The following is a 26661-nucleotide window of genomic DNA, read 5'->3' as shown; positions in this document are numbered from 1 at the left end:
CAAATGTCACAATGTACAGTACTGCTCTGGACCAGAACAGCAAAAGCCCTCAGTAACTGTGCCCTCAATGTCTTGTAAATTCAAATGTATCATGGAGAGAGAAGTAGGTTATTTTAAAGACTGAGCCTTAAGGAACTGCTGCTTTGGCTGTGCCTTCAGCCACCAGTAGTCTGCTAATTGTTTGTTATTCTGGTAATTACTTCTGTGTGTTCCAAGAATGGGTCAGTTGAAGCAGTAGAGTAACTTGGACACTTCCTGAGCAGGCAGATGTCTGCTGGAAGCACAATTACTCTGACTTCCAGTTGGATTTTCTGCTCTTGAATGTGCTGGGCACAGTCACAGGTACAAGTGTTCCCTTTTTTCATGGGTTACTGCTTGTCTAATTCTGAGACAAAGCAATTGTATTTTCTGTTTTCTTGTAAGGCATCTCTGAACTGTTTTTTCAGGTTGGAGCAATCCCTGCAAATGCAGCTGATGATGGACAGTGGTCTCAGGGACTTATTTCTGCTGTGAGTAATTACCTCTATTGAGAAAACTGGCACTTTCTCTGAAGAAATAATATCCTGTGAGAATACACAGTGACTTTTTTTACTGCCTTCTAGGCCCGAATGGTGGCAGCTGCAACCAGCAATCTCTGTGAAGCAGCAAATGCCTCAGTTCAAGGCCATGCTAGTGAGGAGAAACTCATCTCATCTGCCAAACAAGTTGCAGCTTCTACAGCACAGTTGCTTGTGGCCTGCAAAGTGAAGGCTGACCATGACTCTGAAGCCATGAGGAGGCTACAGGTATTTGTGTTGTTAATTACTGAAAACCCATGGTAGTCCTGTGTAAACACTGGTTCACCACTCCAAGGTTATGCATGTGTTCAACAAAGTATTTCTCAAAGTGCTAGCCTAGATTGTGGTCAGTCACCCTTTGTTTCTAGGAGTCAAGAGACAGCAGTTATAGACAGAGTCTTTCTAAAGTGGAGAATTCATTGTTAGACAAAAATAAGAAGAGAATCCCATGCAACTTCTCAGCTGAAGTCTGAGTGAGCTTCTTGACATAAAACTCCCTCCCTTTCATGTTACACATCCATTTCATGCTGAGCTTCTCTGAACTCCTGCTGAATTAACACTGTGTTTTGATGGGTAAAATCTAATGTCTCTAGAAGTTTTGTTTGAGGATGGTAGTTTTTAAAATGATTACAGCCTTCTCTGACATCATGCCCTGCAGGCTCAGTCTGGAACATAAGAACTATTTCAGCTGCTTTTTTATAACCCCATTGGTGAACAGTGAAAATTTCCCTTTTTCTTCTGCTTGCCCAGCTGCTACCAATGGACACTCAGTGCAACAGCTCACATATGGATAGGCAGAATCAAATTCAACAGAAATACATATTGACTAAGTATCTGTTTGACATGAGGAACTGATGTCATCATTTTTTTTTTCAAAGTAGAAAAATGGTTTAAATATTTAGGAGGAAAAAATAAATATATGAATGATCTGTGAAAAATCTGTTTGTTTCTACAGAAAATAGTGGCATGTCAGAGGGCAGTTCTAGGGCTGAGATGGTTTTAGTGCCTTACAGTGGATCCATGTAGATTGACATTGCTGAGGTGTGGGGAAGGTGTCAGTAACTGGAAGGTAGTGCTGTCCATAGTGCAATCTGGTCTGGAATATCTAGATGCCAAGATGGGTCTGAAGGAATTTTAAATGCAGAACCAACAATAGAAACAGGAAAAAATCAACTACTAGAGACATTTCTCAGCTCTGACAGGAAATCCAGGGTTCTCAGTCATTATGGGCAAATATTGTTAAATAGACATGGAATGTGAGAAATTGGAAGGGAATATGAAAAGGAAACAAACCCAAACATGGACTGAAATTGAACTTTGCCATTTTACCAAGCTTCATTTTAGTCCCAGAATGAATAATGAGAGAAAGAGCAGTTTGCACTTGGAAATCATGTCCTTCATCATTGCAAAAACAGTGAGTTGATGTCTGCTAAATATTTTTACTGGTGGTCTTGCCAAAACTACTGAGACTTTTCAGCTGGCTTTTCCCCCAGCAAAAATGTTTTTATATAGTTTTAATCAATAGGTTGGATTCAGGACTTTGAGTGTCTTGGTTTTTTCCTTCATACCCCACTTTGAACTGCATTTCCCATGAATGAGAATTTGGAATGCACTGTTGCAGAATCTTCCAAATTTAATGAAACAATTGGAAATGTTTCCATTCTTTCTGGGTGAGCTCCAGACTGAGCAGAGCAAATTTCAAATCATTTATCCTTGGGTCATTTCAGGCTTGAAAGTGAGATGCAGCTGGAAATATGGGCTAGGACTGGGGAAAGGTGGGGGGACAGGTTCAGAGCTGGTCCTTCCTGGCAAGGGGGGAGGTTGGAAGCTGTGGCTTCATTTCCTTGTGCTAGTGTCTCTAGCATGTGAGAGCAGCCTGGTTTGGCCTGCTGGCAGTATCCAGTTCAGACAACAAAAGGTGTTACAAATGTTTGACTGTTTCTCTTTAGAAATCTGAGAATTTTTAAGAAATGAAAGTTTGAATGTGAGATAACTGTGTAGGCTGTGGAGGTTGATAAATTGCCCTAATTAAAGCCCATTAATTCGAAAACTTAATTGTTTTATAATATCTTTATGCATTAGCTTTTAGTTTCTGTTCTTTTTTTTTTTTTAAAAAAAGGTCTGATTAGTATAATAAAACTTGTAATTTCATCCACTGCTTTATTTCAAACTGTAGGGAAAAAAAATCTCATTTGTGACTTCTCCAGCTTTCAGCTTCTTAAACAAAGGAATTTTGTTTTCTGTGCCACTGTTTTTCAAAGATTAATTTGCTTTTCACTGGGGGGAAAAAATCCCCATACCTTTCCTGTGCAGTCAAGCACATGTTTGTTTTGATGTTCAGACAAATGCATGTTAGTTATGTATTTTATTTATTACTGAATTTCTTACCTTTCTCAAAGGCTGCAGGAAATGCTGTCAAGCGTGCATCAGACAATCTTGTCAGGGCAGCCCAAAAAGCAGCATTTGGAAAAGCAGAGGATGATGATGTTGTGGTCAAAACCAAGTTTGTGGGTGGCATCGCTCAGGTTGGTACAAAAAAGTAAAAAAATACAAAATAAAATACAATTTATATATAATATATATTTTTATATATTTTCTTATTATTTACTTGTATAGAATATAAAATATATTTATATTAGAGATTTATATATTAATAATTAATAGCATTGTCCAATAGCTTTTAGTTTTGTTCTGTTTAAATGAATGAATTTTTTCAGAATTCTCTTACGTAGTTTAAATGTTCCCAAATTTATGATTTTGCATATATTTAAGCAAAGAAACAGAAACTGTGACCATAGTAATTATTGTGAAATAATAACAATATTTAAAGGTAGATTTCAAGGCTCTGAGGTACCAACTTCTAGCTTCCTTATAATGAATGAGGTACATCATATACTGTACTCACTACTTAAAAGATACTGGGATTGATTATTTCTGCACTACTGTCATTTTTCCTTTGGTATTCTGAGATGCAGAAAAATACTGTGGATAGCTGCAGTAAAGAATGTTCAATTTTACTGTCACTCAGACATTATGTAAAGACATAGTGCTTATTCTACATGTTCTAACCCCCCATCATGTTGGGAGAGTGCAGAGCTGTAAAATTCATCATGGGTGAATGTCACAGCATGGTGAAACTATGGTGGTTTTTTTTAAAAAAATTTTTCTCTATTTTTAGTCCTCTTTAAGAAACAAGTGGGAATACAATATTTTTCTTGATGGCTTAGTCCTGACATCTGGAAGAATTTGAGCAACTCCTGATGAAGTCATTGAAATTTGGTGCTTCTCTGGAGAATGCTCACAAGGGCCAGCTGTGACTGTGGTGTCATAGAGAAAGAAATATTATTTTACAGACAGTATTCCTTGCTGCTTCTGTTTTCTAGATTATTGCAGCCCAAGAAGAAATGCTGAAGAAGGAGAGAGAGCTGGAAGAAGCAAGGAAGAAACTGGCTCAGATCCGCCAACAGCAATACAAGTTTCTACCCACAGAGCTGAGAGAAGATGAGGGTTAACTGTTAACCTGCTGAGATCTTTCTCCCTTTTTACTCTTTTGTTTTATTTTTTTTTCCCTCTCTTTTTTTTTTTTTTCCCTTTTAAAGAAATAAGCTAAAGGGGGACAGCACATTGAGAACTGCTCTGACAGCATACTGGTATGCCAAGCACTTAGCTAAATAAACTGCCTGTCATAGCTTTGGATGAGCAGAGGGCAATAAACACTTGTTCTTTCCAATCTGCTCAGCTGAGGTGCATGATGATCAAATAATGGTACAGTGTTAGGTTCATCATTCCTGTTCCTCCCTTGATTTGTATCTCAGGAGAGAATGTTTCACTTTTTACTAAAGATACTAAGTCAGTATTATTGTCACTTTCCTGATGCTTGAGGTATTTATCGTTCCTTGACTTGTTCTAAAACATTGATAATATTAAGTAGGAAAAAGGTCAAGGAATCTTTCATATGATAAATATCACATGAGCTGGTGGTTCTCCCCCAAGTACCCTTGTAAAAAGAAGACCAAGATGGAGAAGGATGTATGGCTGAGTGGAGAAACACTCACAAGTGTGGGTTTGAAGAAGAAGCCTATCCTCTTTCAGTGTTATATAGCTGGTTCACCCCAAAACTGGAGGAATTGTCTCTGCAGCTGTTTGCACTACTAGTATTATTCCTTACCTGATACCAACAAGCTTCTGCTTGTACAGTATTTAGGATTACAAAATGTGGCAATAGCCCTTCTTTAAAGAGCTCAAAAAACAAAGAAATTGAAACCTTGTCACTGCCTCAATAATAGCAGGTTCATGAAAGAAAATGCTGTTTCAATTATATACCTCTAATGTGTGACTACTTTTACAGTATTATACACACATACACGTGCTCTAACATTAGACTGAATAGTTTGCATTTTGTTTTTTAATTGAAATTATCTGGTTCGTACTGTGGTATTTCCATTAGAATGTATCTCAGTTAAAAAAGGAAAATGCCCAGTACAACAAAAGACTATCACAACTCTTGTTATTATTTTAATAATTACATTTATAATTACTATGTTTTGAAACCTGTGGAAATTGTAGGAGAAACGAATGATTTACAAGTAGATTTACAATTTTTCCTGTAATATATTTTTTAAAAATTTGGACTCTAGAGAGTTTTTTTTCATAGTTGCTATTGATGAAAAAGTATTCACCAAGGAATTGCAGAGAAGAAATAGCAGCAATCTCTCAGCAATCTTTGTCTTCAGCTGCAGAAAGGTACAGTATGCTCTCAGTATCTCTGTTGTGACCTAAACAATAGCAATTTGGGTAGAGTAACATATTTTACTATGTCAAAGAGAACACAAATCACAGCAACTTTGAGTAGAAAAAGCTAAAACTATTTGCCTAACTCCAGAAACACCATCTCTCCTAACATTAGTTTCCAACATGTCTTCAGCTCCACTCAAGCTCTCCTAAACAATAATGGTAAGTCTGTTGAGGTCAGAGGATGTTGCCCCTCCAGTCCTTCTGAAGGCTGTGCTGTCCTTAGATCCTGCCAGGTACCTTCAGCTGAGCCTCTTGTGTTCTGTGCATACCCACCTAGTTGTTGCTGCAGAAAATACTTGTCTTGTAGCCTCCCCAGTAACCCCCTAGTGCTAGGTTCATCAGTTTAGACAGTGTTAACTCTTCATTTAAGTTACCTGCATGAGACAGAATTATCAGGAATTTTGTCACATAAGTACTAAATATATAGCAAAAAAATTGCTAGAGAATTAATAAATATTGAAGTGTAAAAAGGTTTTTATTATCTCTTCTCTGATACTGACATACTTCAGATTCAGTAGAGTTGCTGGAGAATCCACAATCATGAGAGGAAAAAAACTGGTATATCCCAAATGGAATCACTGGCATTGACAGATGTGCTGTGGTGTGTAGGCTTGTGTGCAAATGCAAACCCTGGACTATCAGAGATGTGCAATTCTGAGTTCTTTGATTTTCTACTTCAACACAGTCAATTTGATTTTTTGTTCAACTCACTGTGAACAGTGTCAATGTCTGGAATCCTACATTGAGAAGAAGGCTTCCTGTAAGTCTTTGGACAGAAGGCTAAACTGGTATTTATTGCTGTAACACCTACAGACTGCTCTAGTGATGGGGATTTTCTGCTGCTATTGGTAGGTTCAAGTCCTTTGCAGCTTATGCCTTTCAAGACTTACCTGGACAGCCTCACTTTCTGATCTCTTTTTTCAGAAAGATCTGCAAGACAGATTTGTTACTGCTTCCCTTTCAACCTACCTTTAACTGTTATTTGATCTCATTAAAGCATGAAGATGATGCTGTCTTTAACACCATGCCACTATTTTATTGTAGGTATAATACTGATGTAATATACTTTGGTCAGGATTTGCCAGTTTGATATAAGCCAAAAAAAAACTTATCAAATGCAACTATGTATGGAAATTATATAGCTAGAAAGCTTTATCAGTATGTAGAAGGTAAGAGCATGTTCAAATTGTGCTCCAGAGAAAAGTGTTTGGGAAATTCATTTTAGCACAGCTATTCTGAGACTTCTCTGTTTCTGACTTAGTGCCCCCTCTTACATGACAGAAAGTATTTTTTCCTTAACTGTGTGTTCCATAGAGGAACCACAGTCAGGTGAATAGCTGAGCTGGACAACTGAAGTATTTTTTTACTCTGAATTTTGGGTCTTCATTGAACCATAAAGAGAATATAAGGTCATCCAAAGTCTTTCAACTTTTTTCTTGCTGTTATAATTTGCAGTATTGCTGAAGTTCATGTGTGGACATCTGTGAAGTTTGGAACTAGTCCATCCATTTCTTTGGCATGGGAACTTGCAGCAGGAAGTGACAAGTTGGAGTTAAGGGGTAGATGCTAATTAACAAGAAGGACAGATGTTCACTTTGTTCTGTTAACCTGTGAAATGATGAATGAGCTCTGTTGTATCTCACCCTTCTTCATGTGGAATTCACTCGGAGAATTGTATGCAAATTAAAAACAAAATGCCTCAAAGTTCTTTGTGTACAAATAGTCTGTCATTTCCCCAATTATTCAAAAAATTGAATATTTTATCATTTAGCTAACTTTAATACATCAGAAGCCTCAAAAGAAAAGTTTTGAAACAGTAATTGAATTCCATATTTTTTTATCTTTCCCTTTGATTTTCTGCATGTTCATTACTTGATTCCTAATGAAGGGAGGAGTACATAAATCTAGCAACATTCTCAAGCTAAATATCAGATCATGATTTCATAATATTCAGATCATGAGTGCCTTTTGTTTTTCATCAGTCCTTATCAAACTAAAGGTATTCAGCCCAGGAGTGTGGCATTTATCATCCCTACATATTTTGTAATCTCTTGGGTTTGGGAGTGGGCTTGGTTTAGGGGCAGGTACACTGGCAAAGTTTTCTTCCTTATGTGATTGCATCGTGGTTAACAGAGTTATCTGCCCATAATTGTCATGATTTCTGAAACCAGCATTTCCATGTTAATGTTATTTACATTAAATGCATTGTGGTTGGTCATGTTAATGGAACAACACGTTTCTGTGTCACTTTATGATGCCAAATGCAAAAACTGTATAGTCACATGAGGCACAACTCTGTTACAAATTGCCCTCATTTACTGAGCTATAAAAACATGCCACTTTTTAAAAACATTTTAAAAAATAGAAAAGCAGTAAAAAACCCTGATTTTTCTCAAATTAGTGCACTTCATTGCAGTAGAAGAACCTTCTGTTCAAGATAGTTTTTAAATTTTATGCTGGAGTTTCTAGGGGTTTCAGCTTTTGCTTAAATGTCTTCCCTTCCTTTTAAAGTTTTACCCCTGAGAGAGGCACAATGAAGTTTGTAGTCATGCTGACACACCACTAAAATAAAAATAATTAATATATTTTAGTTTGGTCTTCACCAGCAATCAGCCCCTTGAAAGGTTTGGGTTCTTCTGCCTGCAGGTATTTGTGACTTGTATTGCACTGGTGGTCATGCAAAGGTTTGTTTTGCTCCTTAAGCAAAATAAGACTGAAATTGCCTGTAAGAGCTTAAAATTCCCAGGTGACAGAGGAGAATTCCATTTCAAGTTCTGCTGCACAGACAAAACCAGGAGTGCTTACTTTATGATATGTCAGTATCTTTGTATGAGGTATACTTTGTGACCATTCAATATCCTTAAAGTACACATTAACCACACAAATAGAAAAATCAAACACCAGTTATTCAAAGGTGTTGGATACTTGGTGTTGTTCAGGTTTTTGGGGGAGAAGGCAAGTTTTGCTTTTATATTTTTGATTTACATTTCATTCAACATTTTTTCCAAATCAAATATAACTCTGTGTGTGTGTAGGTACTCCAGATTTCCATATGAAAACTCTGCCACTGTGGAAGAAACCTTGCTACTGCTCAGCTGCATCACAAGTGCTTTAATGCTGTTACCAAAAGGGGCTGTTTCTGGCATAATTACACTCATGTCAAACAGGGAGCTTTCTGGCATTCTGTGTGCTCATCAAGTGATTCACCAGATGTGTATATTATGTCTCTGATGGTGTAATAGCTTTTTCCACTCGTTCTTCACAACAGAAACAAGACTGGAAAAGCTCCTTTTTAGTGATGGTTAGCTGACTAATTGATAGGGAGCTATAGAGGCCCTAAACATGTTTTAGGCTAAAATATTTTAAAATATCTGTGAAAATAGATACTTTAAACTACTAGAAAAAAGAAATTTAGCAAGTTTTCTGCCTGTTATTATTTTCTGTGTAGCACAATTCTAATTTGTGTTCAAAACATTCCAGGCACTACATTAGAGGCTCTAGGAAAATGAATCCTTTTTGCTTGCACAGTATTACCTAAAGACTTGAAAACTAAACCACAAATATGCTTGGATCCCTTCTGACCTTACCTTTCTTTACAAGTTTGTTTGCTTTTACCTTTCTCTTGTGAAAGTTGAATTCTTTCCTCCTGGAACATCTTTTATTGATATATACACTTCAGTTTTCCACCTGTGGAAATAACTTGTGTTCAGTGTGGCAGGAAAAATACATATGATGTGGGGTTTACCCACATACTGCCTAATTTGGATGATGTAAAGCTTATCTTACAAACATTTTATTTCCATCCTGTTTATTTTCTTCAAGTATATTTATTTTTAAAATGGATAATAAGGGCTGCTGACTTTGTACCATTCTAAAATGTCCACTGTGAGGGTTTATGCAGGTGAAGGAAGTTTCTTTTGGCAAGGTTATATGTAACAGGTTTTTCTGTAAAGTTAAACATCTCTTTATTAAAAAATTACATGGAGCATTAAGTTCAAAAGGCCAGAACTTTTGATGATGAAAATTCACTCATGATACTGAATCCAATGTTAATTTTGGATTAGCAGTCAGAGGCATGTTCAAGTTGTGGAAAAGAGGCTGCATAGTCTAAGTTATGTTATTTAATTGAACATAAGTCATTAAACTTTTGGCCTGATTAAGTCTTGGAAAGAATGATCAGATCCTGGGGCAGTGGGTGTGCTATAAATATTTGCAGTGTATTGTACATTTTCCAGTTTGCCCAGAAGTACATTACATATGTGTATAAAGGATGTACTGCCAGATAGTAGTTTATCAGCCTTGGTTCCATACCAGTAAAATTATTTATTCCTAGTTCACCAAATGCTGTAGCACATATTTACATTGTTTAAAAAAAAATCCTTCATATTCTGTCTACAGTACAGTTGCTTTAATTTGGGATTAAGCCCATGCTTAAGAGATTTCCAAATGGCAGTGTTTCAGACCTTAGAGAGACAATGCTTGGACCATGGGCTTTGTGCAATGCTACCAGAACCACCTTCTCATCATACTCATTCCAAGATCACATAGTAGATTTCAAGCATTAATAAAAACAATCTACTCTTAGAAACCATTTCTTATTTGTCCTTTATAGAGCACTACAAAAGAGTCACTCCTGTTTTACAGATAGCAAAATTATGTTGCAGGAAGAGAGACAGTTTGTTCAAGCCCATAAAGGGGGTTGTCCTTAATGCAACAGCCAGTCCAGTTCATGTGATCTACACAGAACTAGGTAGACCAGTATAGCCATGTTCAGGAAAGGGTTAATACTTATATTCCCATCCAGTTAATATATACATGATTTTTTGCATTAATGTTTCTGCACTGTGTCAGTTCCAGAGAAATCAAATGCATTCTTTATTGGTAACTGTATAGCAGAGGGACTTAAACAGTGATTGTGATTAGAGCCAAGAACAACCATCTTTCACTGCCAAGGCTTTAGACAAACATCCTGTCTTCCAGAGTTTAATTTAATCTGCAAGAATTTTTGCTCAGTTCCTTGCCTTTGCCTTATCTTCTAACCACTTCTTTTAAGGTACCAGCCTCAGTTCCCTTCCATTTAGGACTTACTGCACTTTTACTCTGACTAATTCTACAAGAGAAGTGACAGCTTTAATAATATGGACAAAACCTCTGCAGCTTGTTTAAATCAGCCTCCTGCTTTCCCAAAGCTTCCTGGAAAATACAATGAGAATCCTGAGGCACTAAAGCCTTTAGTGTGACACTTTTAGCCACAGAACCTGTTCTGAAGTTTACTCAGAGTTGCCTTTGGTCAGCTGCTGTGATTCTGGTCTGTCTGCAATTACTTACTCTTTGCCTTCAGCTATATAAGCACAAGTATTTTCTCTCTTCTAAATATTCATCTTTTGTTTGCATTTTTTAATGGTAAATTAGTTAAAATGACACTATATTTCTAAAAGAAACTCTAAAAGAGTTTCTTGAGATCCAGTCTGATGATTGTTTTAAGACATAATTTTTTTTAAGACTGAACTTTTGCTTTATGAAGTCAGTTGTGATTTTAGCTAAATCTTTGTGTGAGTGTAACTTTCAGAATGTTTCTCTTTGCCTTAGAAGAATGGAAGTGAGTAATAACTTTAATGACATGTTGCTGATCTCATCTATATTGCTGATCTTTTCTGATCTGGGACTTTGTGTTACTGAGATTTCACATGTGAAAACTGTGGGGAAAGAAATAAAGAGTTCAAAAAGATGACCTCAGAAAAAGAGCTTCATCAGTCATTCCATTGTGTCTGGCTTGCATTCCAGTTGCCATACTCATTCATTTAGTGGTGATAATAAGGCTATTTAGGGTAATTCTCAAACTAAACCACTGCTGTGATATGCCTGTGGTGCTTGCAGAAGCTGTAGCTCAGCAATTCAAGCCACAGAGAAAATATTCTGGTTAGTTTCTTGACTGTTCAGGAGTCATCTCAGATCTCTTCCAAATCACAGGAGTGGCTCCTTACTACATGACCAGATCCCTCATATTTTGGTTTGTCCAAGGTCTTTTTATTTGAAAATAGGCTAGATGCAAAAATTTATCTTCAAAGGATGTTCTACTTCTCTACTGGAACTGGATAAACTGAATATGCTGAGTATTTTGTAGACTAAATGTTTTGTAAAATAAAACAGGGTGCCATTTCAGAAGAGATCAATAAAACAGGTACCTATTTCAGAAGAGATCAGAGCCTATTCAGATCTTCTTCCCTACCTTAAGGATAACACCCATTAAAAGAGAACCTTCCAGTTAATCATTTTTCAAAAGTATTTGCTTGCAACAGAGTTCAAACTGTTTGATCCCTGTGTAGATTCACAATGTCAGCTGGTAAAGACAGCAAGTACTCCTCTTTATTTTGTTGTTTCATACCCTTCCTCCTCCCTGCCAAAGATGCTGTGTGGTTCCTGGTATCCTGGTTGCTCTGAGTGGAGGGAGAGCTGCTGGATACAGAACAGAAAGTTGTCTGTATTTTCCTTTTGGGACTGTAAGGCAGGCACAGGTTAGGGAGTGGCTTTGTGATTTGCAGAAGTCTCTCTCTGGTGGGTCACATTATTGCAGTGGAACTGAGAAGCCAGCACACCTTTGGATATGTGTGAATGTGTCCTAGAAATGGAGCTGGCCAAACACTGCAGCACAGGCAAGTCTAAATCCTGTGCTGGAGAAAAAAAAAATAACCCCTGTGACCAAAGGCAGGGGGTGAAAACATGAGGGAACAGCTTTCCATCCTTTAATAGACAATGAAAGACATTGCTGCATCTTTATTGTATTGCAAAAGGGAAACAAGATAAAGATTGGGTGAACTTTACTTGGATTTTCCTAGCAGGTAAATGCTGTGTTGCCTTCAAGTTCATAGACTCATTTAGGAAAACTGCAAAAATTCATAAATTGAGACAGCAAGCAAACCATTTGAGGCTTGTTTCAGATATCTGCTTCCAGACAAGGATTACAGCATCTCTAGCTGCTCCCTACCAGTAAAAATAGCAGTGTTGAAAGAGTAGGTCAAACTTGCAGTGACACTACTTATGATGAATTACAGAATTATGTTTAAAATCAGGTGAACTCAAATGTTGTTTTAGTCTCTTTTGATCTTGCAGAAAAGTAAATAGTGGCTTTTGAGACATCTGTGCATTTCTGAGAGACCAAGCCATCCCAGAGTTCAAACAGAAATACATGCAATAACTGGGGCATGTTAAAAGCCATGACTTAATTTCTTAGAACTTTAACAGCTGTATAGCTCAAAGTCAAATAACTCATCCCTGGCTGTTCCCTGTAATAACACAGACATCCAGAAAATGCCTGGCATTTTTTTGTTCGCTGCTTGGGATAGTATTAATCTAATTTAGTTTTCCTCTGGACGAAGAACAGACTATTCTTTATGTTGCAGCCCTAAGGAGAAATTTTGCATCCTGCTGCAGCTTTATTTCTACACATTATATGATCCCTGAAAAATTCTATTGTGTTAGCAGTAATTGTCCACTTTCATTTCAATTGTCCAGCCCCTTCCATCAACAATGTGTTTCCATTGCTTCGCTGAGATTTTCAAAGAAAAACTCGTCTCTTAGCTCAAAACAACTTGGCAGCTCTTCAGCCTCTCTGCTTCCCCAAAGCCCTGAGGAGCTCTGTAAAGAGCTGCTTCCTGCAGGACTCATTCTAGGTAGTTTTTAATGTTCTGACAACTTTTTTTTCCCCTACAGAAACTTCCATGGTCAGAAATCCTGAGCTGCTAAGCACAGCATCTCAAAGGGCAGAAGTTCTGAAATCAAAAGAAATGAGAGTCTGTTCTGAGAGTCAAAGGGAGAAGTGTTTTGTTTAAGCATGAGAGAATGAGCCAGATATGGCTCCTCTGCATAAAAACAGCAAGAAGATGAGTGCAGATTTGGGAATCAGAGTGCTATTTAAATTCACAGTAGTGTTGGCATAAGAGGAATTGATATATATTGTCCTGAATTAGATTAGGCAGGAAGAAAATTCTGGACTAGTCCTTAAGAGAAATCAACCTGCTTTTGACATCAAGAATGAGAAACAGGCTTTAACAGTCACAGTAAGGGTTTGGCCTCAGGGCTTTTATGTCCTTTACAGAGCATTTACATTGTGATGGGAACCCAGTGTTAGGGTTCCAGGGTAATCATCCTGAATGATCGAATCTAAACAATTTCCCAGATTACTGCAGTCCCTGCAGCTAAACCAATGCATGTACAAGTGTGTTAGTACATCCAGTCCATTTCTCTGCTATTGCAAGTACTACAAGTGTAGCATTGCAAGTGTAGAGAACGTTTTCTGGTGCTTTCACCCAATCTACCAGTTTTAATATACTTTTTAATACTTTGCTGGAGATTCCTGTTGTCAGGAAAATTAATCCACAAACACCAGAGGTTCATGTCCAAAAAGGAGACAGAGGAGTCCTTTTACTTTATTCAAATAAAGGGAGAGGCCATGGGGCACTCCCTTGAGGTCTCTTGATTTTTGGAGGGTGCACCCTCCTTTTTATCCTAATTTCCCAGCTGCATGTCCCTTCTCTCTTTCCTCATAGGCTGAGGTACTTGAGAGGTACAGAGTTCCTGGAATGCCTGATACCTGAGATTCCCCTCTAATGTATAACCCTCCCTCTTAATTTTAATTCTTATGGAATTTTTGGTGTTTCCCCATTGTCTCATCTTTCAATACCAAATTTCATTTATCAGCAAACCTACAGTTTGTTTCTAAAGGCAAATACCTTTTTTCCATTCACCAATCAGTGGAATCCATCCCATTTTTTTCTTTTATCTCTCAGTGCTAGTTTCATCTATCAGCAGACCCACAGCTTGTTCGTAAAGACAAACCTGTCATTCCTCTCACTGTAGACTGCTCTTAAAGCTTTTTCTTGTCAAGAATTCTGGGTGTTTATAACCTGCCCTTCACCACTCAGGTTTGTTGAAATCCTTACACTTCTCTCACAGCCTGGCCAGCTCTTCAGAGCTTTATTCTTTTATTCCTTCACTCATAGTTTTCACTGCCCCAAATCAAATATAGTCTTAAAGCAGAGACTGAGTAGAAAGGAGAAATTTGAGTGACAGAGTCTGCTGCTGCTAACTTGCTTTGATGCTTCTGCAGTTCACTGCTTCTTGCAGGGGCTGCCTTCCAGCAGAGCCTGAACTGCTGTTGAAAACTGCATTTCCTGCTACACAGAGCTCTCAACCAAAGCAGAAATCAAAACAAGAGCAAATGCAGTGCAGACTCTGGCAAAGATCACCCTCTTCATATATAAAAGGAAAGCATTTAGCTTGACCTCATAAAATACAGAACTTGAAGGACCATTCTACACTTGGAAATTCTACCCTCAGTGGCATGGAAACACAATGCTGACTTGGGAATTTCAGCAGCTCATTTCACATTCTGCTCAGCCCGCTCGACTTCCTGAGCATGAAACAGCTATTGCATCATGCCAGGAAAATGAAGGTTATTGGGTCACTGCCTGTCCTTATAATCTGCTCAGTAAGGAATTTCATAAGGGTATAGACCAGTGCCCAGAATAACATTTAATAAGATCTGGAAAATTCTGCATGCTACAAGCAGGAGGCCTACTGTTTGGATGAGTTAGCAGCACACCCTGCTCTATAAATATCACTTAAAACCAGCTGCTTCCAGGAGCCAAGGAGAGAAATAGCTGAGGGAGAGAGTCCACATGAGTTAGCTAGAAGCTTAGTACCTTTCTTAACATACAGGTCTGTGTTAAATGGAGGAAAGTCACTATCAAGATCCTACTTGCCTCCAGATTGTGTCAGGCAAACTCCACCCTGGAGTGCAGGTGTGGCTGAAACTTCATGCAAAACAGTATCGGGTCTTCCTTTGCAAGTGTTCTATATTCTCTGTATGTGAATTTTGAATTCCTTTCATTTGTGGGACAGAACAGTATCTGGATTTCTGTACCAAACCAGAAAGGACAATTCCATGACTTTGTTCTTCAATTGAATTGCACCTTTTCACCAGGGAATAAATCCTGGGACTTCAGGAAACCTCACACCTACTGGACAAATGCCACAACAGACAACATGGAATTTATTAATATGATGATAAGTGCTGTCACTGTGGAAACTCAAATCCATTGTGCCTTGCAATCTCAGACTCTCCCTCCACTTACTTGCTCTGGTGATGATTTGACTGTGAGCTTGGAGCTTTCCCCTTGCTCTTCACTCAGCCTGCTGGTGCTGACAGTTCCTGTATGCCTGTGTGAATGACCCACTTCTCTTTGCACTTGATCACCGGGAGGGTTTGACTGGAAGGCATTTCCTGCTCACATTTGTCTGCTCACTCTCTTTTTGCCCACCAAAGAGAGGTGAGTTGATGGAAAGGTGATTGTTTCAGGAAGTGATTTTGGGTGAAGCTTCACTTTTCATTTTCCATTTGTTCCTTGCCTGTGGACTGAACATAAGAGAAAAGCTGTGTCAAACTTACCTGGTGTTTCCAGCCTACAGTTGCTTGGGACATCTTAACTTGGCTTTGCTTGAGAAGAGCAGAGAGACTGAAGGGAAGAGGGAATGAAGAAAGTAGGTAAACATCCTACAGTGGATTTTCTGGAGAATTCTTCTTTCAGCAGCAACTCACAGTTGACCTCATCCTACCAAACAAAATTAGCTTTGTTAGTGTTGCTCCAAACTTGTCTCCTCTCAAAGCTGCTTTGATCTGTTAGCACCTCTCTGGCATGAAGGTGATCTGGAACCTGCCAAAGGCAGGCTTTGAGCTGGAGCAGGGCACCAAGCCACATCCTAGCAGGGGTGGCAGAGACAAGTGCTGCTCCTGCACTGCTCACTCACAGCCACTGATGCTGCTTGCACTGCCCAGCTGCAGGGATGTGCAGTGGGAAGCAGGAAGAGTGTTATTCCTAGGAAGTGTTTCTGATTTCTCCCATTTGTGTCAGCTGGTTCTATGCCTAGAAAAGCTGCTGCTTGTCCTCCACCACCTGATCCCAAACCACAACTACACTTCAACCTCTTAATCAAACAATGCTGAACTGCATCACAACTTTTCTTCAGGTAAAGTGTGAAATTGTAAATATACTAGTGAGCACAATTCCACACTGTACTACAGAGATAGATTAAATGTCTACCAACAGACAGAATGGTCAAGGCTTGAAAATAATAGTGGAATAACTTCTAGTTAGTCCATTTTTATAATGGATAACATGAAAAAAAAAAGGTACAGGGGAACAAGAGGCTTTGGAAAATGGAGCTTAATACTAAATTACATATTTCATATTGTTTTTTACAAAAACAACATAAGCACTGCCTGTGATTAGATGAAATCTAAAACATCTGCAAGGACTTCTAAATAAACCATGGAAAGTGGGAAGAATTTAACAAATGTTGGGAAATGAACAAGGAGCTGGGTGGAATTTGTATGTGTGCTTTAATATGCCAAGCTTTCCCCCATATTGCTGTCACTACTGCTATGCAGGAATTGTACTTTCACTCTTTCACTGTGTAAAACTTCCATTAACATTGAGGATTTACAGCCCTCAAGCCTTAGAGCTGAATTTCTTCTACCACTGAGCTATATGGCTCTTGGCAATTTTCCCCTCTCTTCTCTTACTGAATATAGATAATGGAATTATTTTTTCTCTTTAGAGAGAGGTAATTAAGGTTTAACTTGGGCAAAGAGTTAATTTGACATAACCTCTAAAACTATTTTAAATAAAAATTATAACAATTTGAAAAAATGGGATAACTTTCAATGTTAATTTAATTTCTTGTTAGATTATCTTTTAACATATTTTTGTTTCCTTTCTATTTGTATCTCCAAAGATACATTTGGGTGAGGTAGACCAAGCAGTGAACACTACCTTCTTTACACATACCTTGGAATAGCCACAATTCAGATGCAGCACAACACCTACCCCAAGGTACCATTCCTGCCCCCTTCTCATGGAAAGACTTCCACCCACACCTCTAAAATCTTCATCTACCAGGTGCTCTTCAATTGTCTTACAGGGGGGAGGCACAGGAGTCCTCTAGCTCTCAGTGACCTCTCTCAAGGATGAAAGAACTGAACTCTAGCAATCTATTTCCCTTTCACTTTCCCTAATACTCCTTAGCCTTTCAGTTTCCTTTCTCAGCTCGGCCACCAGTGAAAGGAGATCACTCCTGTTCACACCACAGGCAGGTTTCCTCCACAACACCCCCTGACACCACTGATAAACTCAAACATTCCACACAGGAATGGGTCTGTACAGACACATCCTTTTTGGAGGGTTCCATTTGGTTACATACACTTGTACTAACCACAATTTTACATCACGTAACCATTGCTAACAGAGACCCCAAAACCAAACAAACTCAAAAACAGCAAGAAAGCAAGAAAGAAAAACCTGCAGCCCTTCCTGTGCCAACTGTTGTGTCACACCCTCAGAAACATGCCATGCCCCTGTTTGCCTGCTCCTGTTCCCTGTGCTCCCTACAGGCCTCTTATAATCAGCCACTCCCAATGAAGAACGATGAGCAAAGGAAGCTCCACCCCACTCCTGTGTGACCCACAAATCAAAGGCACTGAAAAAGCATCAGCTATTATTTTACATTAATAAATATCCTACAGCTTGAACCAAGATTCTCATCCCAGGTGGTTTCAGAACCTACCACGGCAGGGAGAGGAGCTACATTCTTTCTAGGTTTCCCTAGAAACCTAGAAAGGAGACTTGCTTTACTCTGCTCACATCACAGTACCATAAACAGATGGATCAAAGCTGTAAACCTGCACATAGAATTCCCTTCATTCTTTCCATGCATGTGTTCACATGAATGCATTCACTGTCAGCAGGGACTCTCCTTTTCTTCCAGACTCTGCTGCAGTGATAAAGGCAAAGCTCCGGTGTCCCACTGGATGTGGTGCTTCACCCAGGAGATGAAAACAGCCAGTTCCATACCTCATCCTCCCACAGACTTCCTGTATGACCTCACTCACGTCTTTTAGCCTCTACCTCATCTGTAAAGTCAGATAATTGCATGTAAACCTCACAGAGATATTTGGTAAGATTAAATGCACTAGAAACTGAAAGGTGCTTTGATCTTACACTGCTCTAGTTCCTAGAGAGCTCTGCAGGGATGCAAATATGCATCTAACTTGGAATGACATGAACCAATTTTCCTGGAGAAGAGGAATTCCCATGGACTGTGTGTGCTGGTTTTGCATTAATTGATATTTGGTGAGGAGGGAAAAAGCCACCCACAGAAATGATTTTTTTGAGAGAAGCTGCTAAGAGCTTCCTCTGTGCCTGGCAGAAACCAATAGCTGGCTGGCTCTGAGAATTGACAACCTATTAAACCATTTAGAAGCTGGGTCGGCCTCTGTGAGATTTGCATTTTAAAGGCAGGCAAGGCCAGGAAATCTCTCTCTTGCTTCCAGCTTTGAGGAGGTAACGGTGCCAGTCAGGCCAGCCCCGCTCCACCGCAGCCCCAGTGCCAGGCACAAGGAGGAGAAGCCAAGGGCCTGAAATGGAAGGACGCAGGGCCAGAGACCAGCCATGAAGCCAGAGTGGCCACCACTGTTCTGGCCAGGCCCCCTGAGATCTTGGCACAGCCCCAGCATGGCCCTGAAGAGCTTTCATGGTAAGCAGCTTCAGCCAAAGCCCAGCAGAGATCATCCAGCCACCCACAGACTGGGAGAGAGATGAACTCTTTCACTGAAATGTGCAAAACATTGATCCTCTCTTGAGAGAGAAAAGGACAGAGTAAAGACACCAAGGTTAGTGAAGAAGGAGTCAAGTCCCAGATGGAAGGAGAATGAGGAGATGCCTCAGTATCAGGCTGGAATTCTTCTGGAAAGTCCATGGAGATGGACTGTGATACACTAGAATATCCCCTTAATTCATGAGAAAGCACAGGGGGATGGAGTGTTCAAACTGTAGACAAAGGGGCATCCATAATGAAGCAAAGCAGATGTTGAAGTATCTGTGATCCCTTGAGAAGCCTGAACAGAGAAAGATGAAAGTGATGAAGACCCTTTGCCCCCAGGGAAAGAAGAAGAAGACTTCTGTTCCCAGAGATGATCACAGAGACAGATGAAGAGAAGCTTTGCTTTTGAACAGCTCATCCTTAAAATAGTACCCCATGAGTTGACATGGCCCATGAACCCAGCTGTGGGAAGGCTGTGAAAATGGGAGGAGCTTCACAATTGCAGATTTTTTTATTTTTTTTTTTTCTGGGCTGCTGCTATCCATGGAAATTAAAAAGCCACAAGAGAACTGTTTCTTGTTGAGAAGAAGAATGGCATGGCAAGAGAAAACTCCTCTCCCTACAAAAACTGATGAAAGACTATTGTAGAGGTAGTAACTGATTGAAAATCCCAGGCTTTGTCTCTACACTGTCAGTGGGAAAGAAAAGATGAGGAGGGGAGGAAAAGCGTTCTAAAGGTTATCTTCTGATTCTTATTATTCTTTTAGTTCTGTTAATAAAGTTTTCCTTATACCTTTTAAGTTTTGAGCCTGATTTGTCCTCCTCCTAATTCATATCTCACAGCAAAAAATGAGTACATAATTCTAGTAAGTGCACTGGTGATTTTAGCCAACCCTAAACCCACTACATGATTTGGTGCATTGACCAAGAAACTCAGATTGGCAAACCTAAACCACTACACTGTGCTGGACAGTTGACCTGCCTTTTAGTTTAATATTTGTCTGTATTTTCTGAAGGAGTTCAAAGCAATCTCTAACTTCTACTCATGTTTTTATCACCATAGATAATTGCAGGTAAACAGGATTAAAGAGGACATCCCAACCCAGTTAGGCAACTCCCCTGGAAGCATTTCTGCAGCACACCAGGTGTCTACCAGGTCAGTGTGAGGGAACAGACTGCAGTGCAGTGTTATTCAGGAGTATCCCTACTTCTATTTGCCAAGATTTAAAAAACTTAACCTGAAGGACAGTGACAAGCTGAGGCTTGCTGCTTACTAGAAAATACCATTAAGCATGTCATTGTAGAGAGAAGATACAATGCTGGTAGGACAGTGATAATGCTAAGTTATCTGAACTAATCCCTTGGCAAATTCCCGAGATCCTTTAGGCAGTGTGTGTGCAGTTAAAATGTCAATTGGTATGGGAATGAGTTGGGTAAGTTACAGAAGTTGTTGCTGTTGGAGATAGGCTTATCATACACAGCTCAGTAACACACTTTGTCTGGCACTCACTAGTGTCAAGCACTTCAATCTGCTGCTGGAAATGTTACAGCCAGTGTTCCTCTGCTGAGGTACAGTCTGCCAGCACTAGGGAATGTACAGAGCCTGGGACCAACATCCTGGGACCAACAAGAAACTAGGACATCCCTGATCCCCTGCTTTTTCATTTTTGGTTGATATGTTCTGGACCACAAAGGTAAGAATTCAAAGCAAGGAAAATTCCCTGCCCTGGCAAGTTCCCTTGGGTTTGGGAACACAAATGAGTTAGTAACATCTAGTTTTGAATGCAAATATCCAGATAGTTTTTCTATTCCCTGATTTCTCACACCAGTACCAGTCATTTGATGAAACACAGAAGTGCAAATGTGTCAAAATGAAATAATGACCATCTTGGGAAAGATTTTTCATGAGACTTTCAATCAGTTAACCAAAATGGCTTCATTAGAATTACCTTAATTCAGGCCATGATAGTTTATGTAACCCTGGAGATCTGATCCACTGAATCAATCCTTTAGTACCTGTTTTTGAAAGACAAAAGGAAAATGTAAACCACGTTTTAAAAAACATAAAGATGAAATATGCTCAAGCTCCCATTTAATTCATTCTTGTGATTCAGAGAATTGCAGAGCCACTGGCTTCTTCTTGTCTGACAGGCAGAAGAAGCAATTTCAAAATCAGAGAAAATATGTCCATGCAAACTTGTGGTACAGCATAACATTCAATGTTTGGGCCCTCCTGCCCTGGCCAAATACTTCAGTAAGTCACCCTCACTTAGCACAGCTAATGCCTTCAGAAATGCATTGAAAGGTACAGTTTCCCCCCAAGCAACTGCTCTGCTCTGACATGTTCATAGCACTTATGCTTATCACCATCTTCTTCCAGTTTCCCTGCTCCTTCTCATTTGCCAGGTTGGGATTCTTTCTTTGTTGTTAGCAGCAACTTTGACATTGCAAGGTTACAATTTAATGATGCAGTCAACAGCACTGCATTTGGTTCAGATGTGGGAAATGTTTCACATTCCTGACTAATTCCAATAGTGCAAGGACTTAAGTCTGAGTTTCCAATGTCAGAAGTCAGTGGGTAGTCCTGGGTAAGCAGGAATGTCTGATGTCAGGAAAAGGCATGTAAATATAAACCATGAGCTCAACAACACAATGTTATCTTGCAAGAAATGTCAAATAAACTGCAAAACCATTTTTTTCCTTGCTCACATCTGTAAGCCAGACAGAGCGTGGGGCTACTTAATTATCCAATATACACCACCATCTCTTGCTGTACAAGTTCCTATAACATTTGGATTCTATCCTGCATGGCAATCCAACATACTTTACTGTTGCCAGGTGTGCTGCAAAAGCAGCTGTAAAACAGTGGATCTTGATTAGTGGATTTTGATTCAAGCTCCATTCTCTAACTCATTCCAGTGGCCAGAAAGAAGCACTCCAAACTTTACATCATCTTGCTGTCTGCCAGATGCTGCCACTTGTCTCTTGAACAGCCAAACCTCACTCTTAAGTAACTGGTGGTAGTCCCAAATGAAAAAAATGGGGAGCTGGGAAAAAAGCATTTGAAAAAACAATTACTAATTCAAGTAGGCACAGAAATTCCCAGCCTGACCTTGGAAATCTGGAAAAAGGTGAAGGTTTTGTCGATGCCTCTGTTGTACTTGAGAAGCTTGGAAAATTCAGTTTAAAACAGCCTGTTTATCTGCACCTGAAGCAGAGTGGTGATAGAAGGAAGGAAAAGTGTTTGGCAAAACACCCTTAATTCTGAGTGGTTATGTACAGCAGGACTAACCTATTCTTGAATGTTAAGAATGAATCTTTAGCCAAAACAGAATTGAATCAGTTATTTCTTTCTCTTTTTTTTTAAGTATTCTGAGGAACTGTTACAATAATAATAAGCAGGGCTTTGTGGCATTCAGCATATCCCAAATATCCTGGTGTGTGAAGTTTCCCTAAGTGCCTGTCATTAGGATGCTCAGTAGCAATACTGACATGATTAAGCTGCTGTATTTGTAGAGTCCTGAGATCACAGGGTAAGGAACTTCCATGATCCCTCTTATCCCACTTCTGACTGCTGTGGATTCTGACTGTTGCAGCATTCAGGCAGTTTTGAGAACTGGGATTTCACTGATCTTCCCTAAATAATCAGGGAAGACCTGGGTATCAGAATTTATCCTCCTGTCCTTGGCATTGATGGAGCGAAGTATTTGCTATGATAGATCAGAAATATCTACATACATGTGCTGTCTCTTCAAAGGATGTAGAGCATCTCTAGTCACAGGTAATATGTCATTTTTCAGTTGATTCCTTCATGACAGCCTGCCTGTGATGAAAAAATCTTATGGGGAGATGCTTAAACACAGATTTTTTTAATTTTTTTTAAATAAAAATTAACTGAGGTTGTGATTCCAAAGGCCCACAAACACTGTGTGTAATTAAACTTTGGCAAAGGCAGATTATACAACTTTGGCAAAGAGAAGCTTGCATCTATAAAAGGCAAGATCTGCTCTTTGTTTATTCCCTGCTAAATCAGTGAGGTATGTCATGGTATTTTAGCATCAACTTAGCATATTTTACTTTCCCTTCCAGTTTATAAGCCAGTGGAAAATAGAGATTGACCAAGCTGAATAATGACTTAGAGACTGTGGATAAAAAACACTGCAAAGAAACTGAGAAACAGCACTACAGACAATGGGCAGCACAGTGCATTTATGGTGTGGCATTACAAGCTTCAGGTGCCACAAGAAAGCTAAACAGAATTTAAAACCCTGCTAGCCAGCAATGAATTTGAAATGGCATTTAAACACAGAGAAAGGTCAGGCTGCATGTAAATAACAAAAATTACTGGTATTACTGACATCTAAAGGTACTGAGGGTTCCTCTGCAAATGGTTATCAGAAGAATGGTACAGCACCGACCATTCACACTGCCAGTGGGATGTAACATTCATCTCCATTAGCATTTTATTTTCGATTCAGGACTGTAGTTTTGATGTGAATCTCTTTGTTAATCTTACTTCCTGTGCTTTTGTTTGCATTGCTGGGTGGCCCTAAGCCACACACACTCGGTAACTTTTAGGTGAGACCAGAAGATGTGGTCAGACCCCAAAGCATCATTTAGTCCAGACAAGACTGGAGTAAGTCTGGAAAAAAACTCCCTAAAGCGTATGTAGGGCCAACTCAGGTCCTTAGAACCAAATTATTTGCTCTAAAACTGTTACTTTTCCACCACTCTACTCACTAAAGCAGATACTATTGTACTGGACTATCATTACACACACACAAATATATGTATCTTTAAGTATAAAAATAGCTTCCTTTGATCATACTTTTAGATTTATTGGGTTGGATATTTAGCTAGCATGGCTCGCTGCCATTTAACTGAAACCTGCCAATATCAGCAACTAACATTTCCTAAATATTACAGTATCTTTATAGTCAGCTAGGTCTGCCAGCTCCTCCCCCATGTTCTTCACAATAAGAGCTGCAGCTAGCCCAAGGATAGACAGCTGGAGCTGTTCTAAGCAGTGGGACTCACAAGCCCAAAATTCACAAGCCTAAATTCAAATAACATACTTGGCAGAGAAATATGTGTCCTGATTGCTTCTTTGAGCTCCAGTTTGACACGACCAGCAGCTGTGTAGATGTCCATCTCTTTGTGTGAAGTGAGTAGTTCACTATAACGTTTCTTCAGCCTCTCATAAAAATGCCCATTAAGTGGATTAATTGCATACAAAAATGAATGCCAGGATTAACCCCTGTCACAGGAATACCAGATAAACATTCAGAAGGAGTAAAAGTATTTCCATATTAAGGGATATGTTAAAAATCAAACTCAATAAATGGGATGTTAGAAATAGATGAGTTAATATTTGTCATCAGTAACAATGGACAAGAAAATTTTCACTGCCCTTTAAAAGGCAAGTTAACATTGGATAAGGAAATGTGGGAGGGTGTGAGACTCAGTTTATAAATGGGGTTAATGACAAAAGATCAGAGTTTTGCTTTCCATGAAGTTTTCTATAACAGCAGGTTTTGAGGGTAGTTGTTCAATTTCAGACATAATCTAAATTTCTCTGTTATTTACAGTTTTTCCCATTCTGACTGCTATGGAGAAATACTTTCAAAAAAGGTATTTTCTGGTATCAAAAATTTCAGCCAGGAAGAGCAAGTGCCTTAATGAAAATTGCTATCACAGTATTTTGCTAATTTTGACTTGTTCTGCCATTGTCTGAGATTTCAAATAATCCCAATATGAGAAGGGCAACATGAGGCAGTGTTCACTCACACTTCCTTATTCAGCATAGAAAGCAGCCAGAAGTTTGACCTAGTGAGAAATGCCAAGTATGGCTATGGAACTGCATCTGCCAGGGCTGATGCAGCTCTGAGCTCCCTCTGATGCTTTTGCCTTTCTTCAGAAGCTGTCTGCCAAGACCTCACCCTTAAACTGGTACCCTAAAGGAGATGGAGGGCTGCACAACTCCTGGCTCTCTCCTAAAGACTAAATTCCATCAGGGGATTCTCTCCCTATGCCCACGTTTGCCATTCCTTCACTTAGATGATTGTGCACTGCCATTTGTGGCAGCTCTTCCACTTGTGTTAAAATAAACACTGAATTTTGTATGCAGCCAGCAGCAGCTTTAATAAAAGCAGGCAGCCTTTTAGCATTCACAGAGGGGAGAAGACACAGGTGCAATGAACCACGGCTGTATGTAAACTCCTTTTTTACCACAGCAATGGTTCTGAAGTGTGAATGATCTCCATCGATCTGCACAGGCCTGTGTCAGTTTTAAAAACATGCATCTTCAGGATCCTGGGCCTACTTCTCAAGTCTCAAAGATCATATTGGCATGAAATGGCTTGTGAGACCAAAATCAGGACTTTCACAGTTATTAAGGCATTGTAGCTGGAGCTACTTCTTAACAGGAGTGGAGTAAAATAAAAAACAAAGGGAAAATGCTGCCTCAGGAAAACATCTTCAAAGACTTATGTTTCCTTTTCTACCTTAGGAAAGAATGAGCTTATTTCAAGTGTAGACAATGGAGAGTCAGCTTCTGATTCAAGTGTTGGACCCTCCATGACAGATTTCAGTCAAACTGCCATTTCCCTTATGTGGCATTTTGGCCAAATGCCTGAAGATCAATCCATACACTAGTGATTATTGACACGCAAAAAACTTGCTTTTGGGAAAACATGCATCCTGCTCTCTTGCAGGTTTCCTTTCTCACCAGTGCAGAACTTTTCTTGCCTTGCCCTTGAACCTCTCCCCTGCCTTGTATTACCTTTCTCACCCGTCCCCCACCTGGAATTCAATACCCCTCTTTTTGTGGAATTTAACTTGTCTTGCCCTGCCTGCTCCTCCCAGGACTCTCAAGGCTTTCAGGTACCTCCAGTGTTTCAGGAGCATGTCACAGGAAGCCCAGAGGAGCAAGCACACCCACCTGTCCTGGCAGCTTTCTTCTGGCACCTGTCTTGAATTTTGGACACAAAATTCTCGTTTCACCCTTGGGCTTCAGGACCAGAATGACAGCTCTTTTGCATCCCAAGGAAAGCAGGTAACCCAAGTGTTTTAGGTGCAGATTAGAGATGGCCCATGCAAGATCAAGGCCACACAGAGCAGTCTGTGCTGGCTGCTTTTGTGTACCAGCAATCCTTCAATGTACCTGTCACTTGCTTTGGCAATCCAACAGTTTCCTGGCCTTGCCCTGCTAAACCTCCTTAGCTTTGCATTCTCCTGCATGCCCCACTCTTGACCTGCCTCCTCCCCTTCTCCATGCCTTGCCAGGCCTACACCTCCTTTGCATTTCCTTGCCATTCCTGTCCCTTCCTTTGCCCTGCCTTGTTTCCCCACACCTTGTATTGCCCTGCTGTCCAGTCGGGAGCCTTCCCCTAGCCTTCCTTCCCTCCACTGCCCTGTACTGATCTGCTCACTCATCCCGCCCCTCACTTCCCTTCCTTTGTCCAGGTCAACCCTTTTGTCTCCTCCTTCTGGGACTCTCATTGCCTTGCCTACCACTTGTTGCAGTCGACTCACTGTGACTCCAGCTCTGTTGTGGTGGGCTCTTTAGTTTGCCAGCTGGATTGGAGGCTTTTATGTGTGGGGGTTTTTTTTCCCTTCGGCCGTGGCTGGGGTGTTCCCCGCCCTTCCCCTTCCC

General features: G+C 39.8%; 1 protein-coding gene and 1 long non-coding RNA gene across 14 annotated transcripts in view; one reads left to right on the top strand and one right to left on the bottom strand.

Moving 5' to 3' along the window:
- TLN2 (talin 2) overlaps positions 1 to 7055 on the top strand; it is a 130720-nt gene extending 123665 nt beyond the window's left edge. For all 9 annotated transcript variants that reach the window (XM_015638948.3, XM_019007931.2, XM_015638947.3 and 6 more), the window contains 4 exons: positions 447 to 509; positions 603 to 785; positions 2957 to 3082; positions 3941 to 7055. In XM_015638948.3, coding sequence (XP_015494434.1) covers positions 447 to 509; positions 603 to 785; positions 2957 to 3082; positions 3941 to 4069 — 501 coding nt within the window. In that variant the 3' untranslated portion in view covers positions 4070 to 7055. The remainder of the gene's footprint in view (positions 1 to 446; positions 510 to 602; positions 786 to 2956; positions 3083 to 3940) is intronic.
- Positions 7056 to 7571: 516 nt separating this feature from the next.
- LOC117244910 lies at positions 7572 to 26651 on the bottom strand. Of its 5 annotated transcripts, none has more exons than XR_004498843.1 (5): positions 26541 to 26644; positions 20957 to 21023; positions 15908 to 15961; positions 15485 to 15765; positions 7572 to 9038 (listed from the first exon to the last, which is right to left on the bottom strand). It is a non-coding gene; the product is annotated as an uncharacterized LOC117244910 (long non-coding RNA). The 5 variants fall into 5 exon arrangements; XR_004498840.1 differs by having other exon boundaries at positions 26520 to 26643; XR_004498841.1 differs by lacking the exon at positions 15485 to 15765 and having other exon boundaries at positions 15799 to 15961; positions 26520 to 26651.
- Between the last annotated feature and the right edge of the window lie 10 nt (positions 26652 to 26661).

This window comes from Parus major, chromosome 10, assembly GCF_001522545.3.
Source record: "Parus major isolate Abel chromosome 10, Parus_major1.1, whole genome shotgun sequence".
In the NCBI taxonomy this organism is placed as follows: domain Eukaryota; kingdom Metazoa; phylum Chordata; class Aves; order Passeriformes; family Paridae; genus Parus; species Parus major.
Note: the sequence above shows the minus strand (reverse complement) of the source record. Positions and strands in the feature narration are given on the sequence as shown.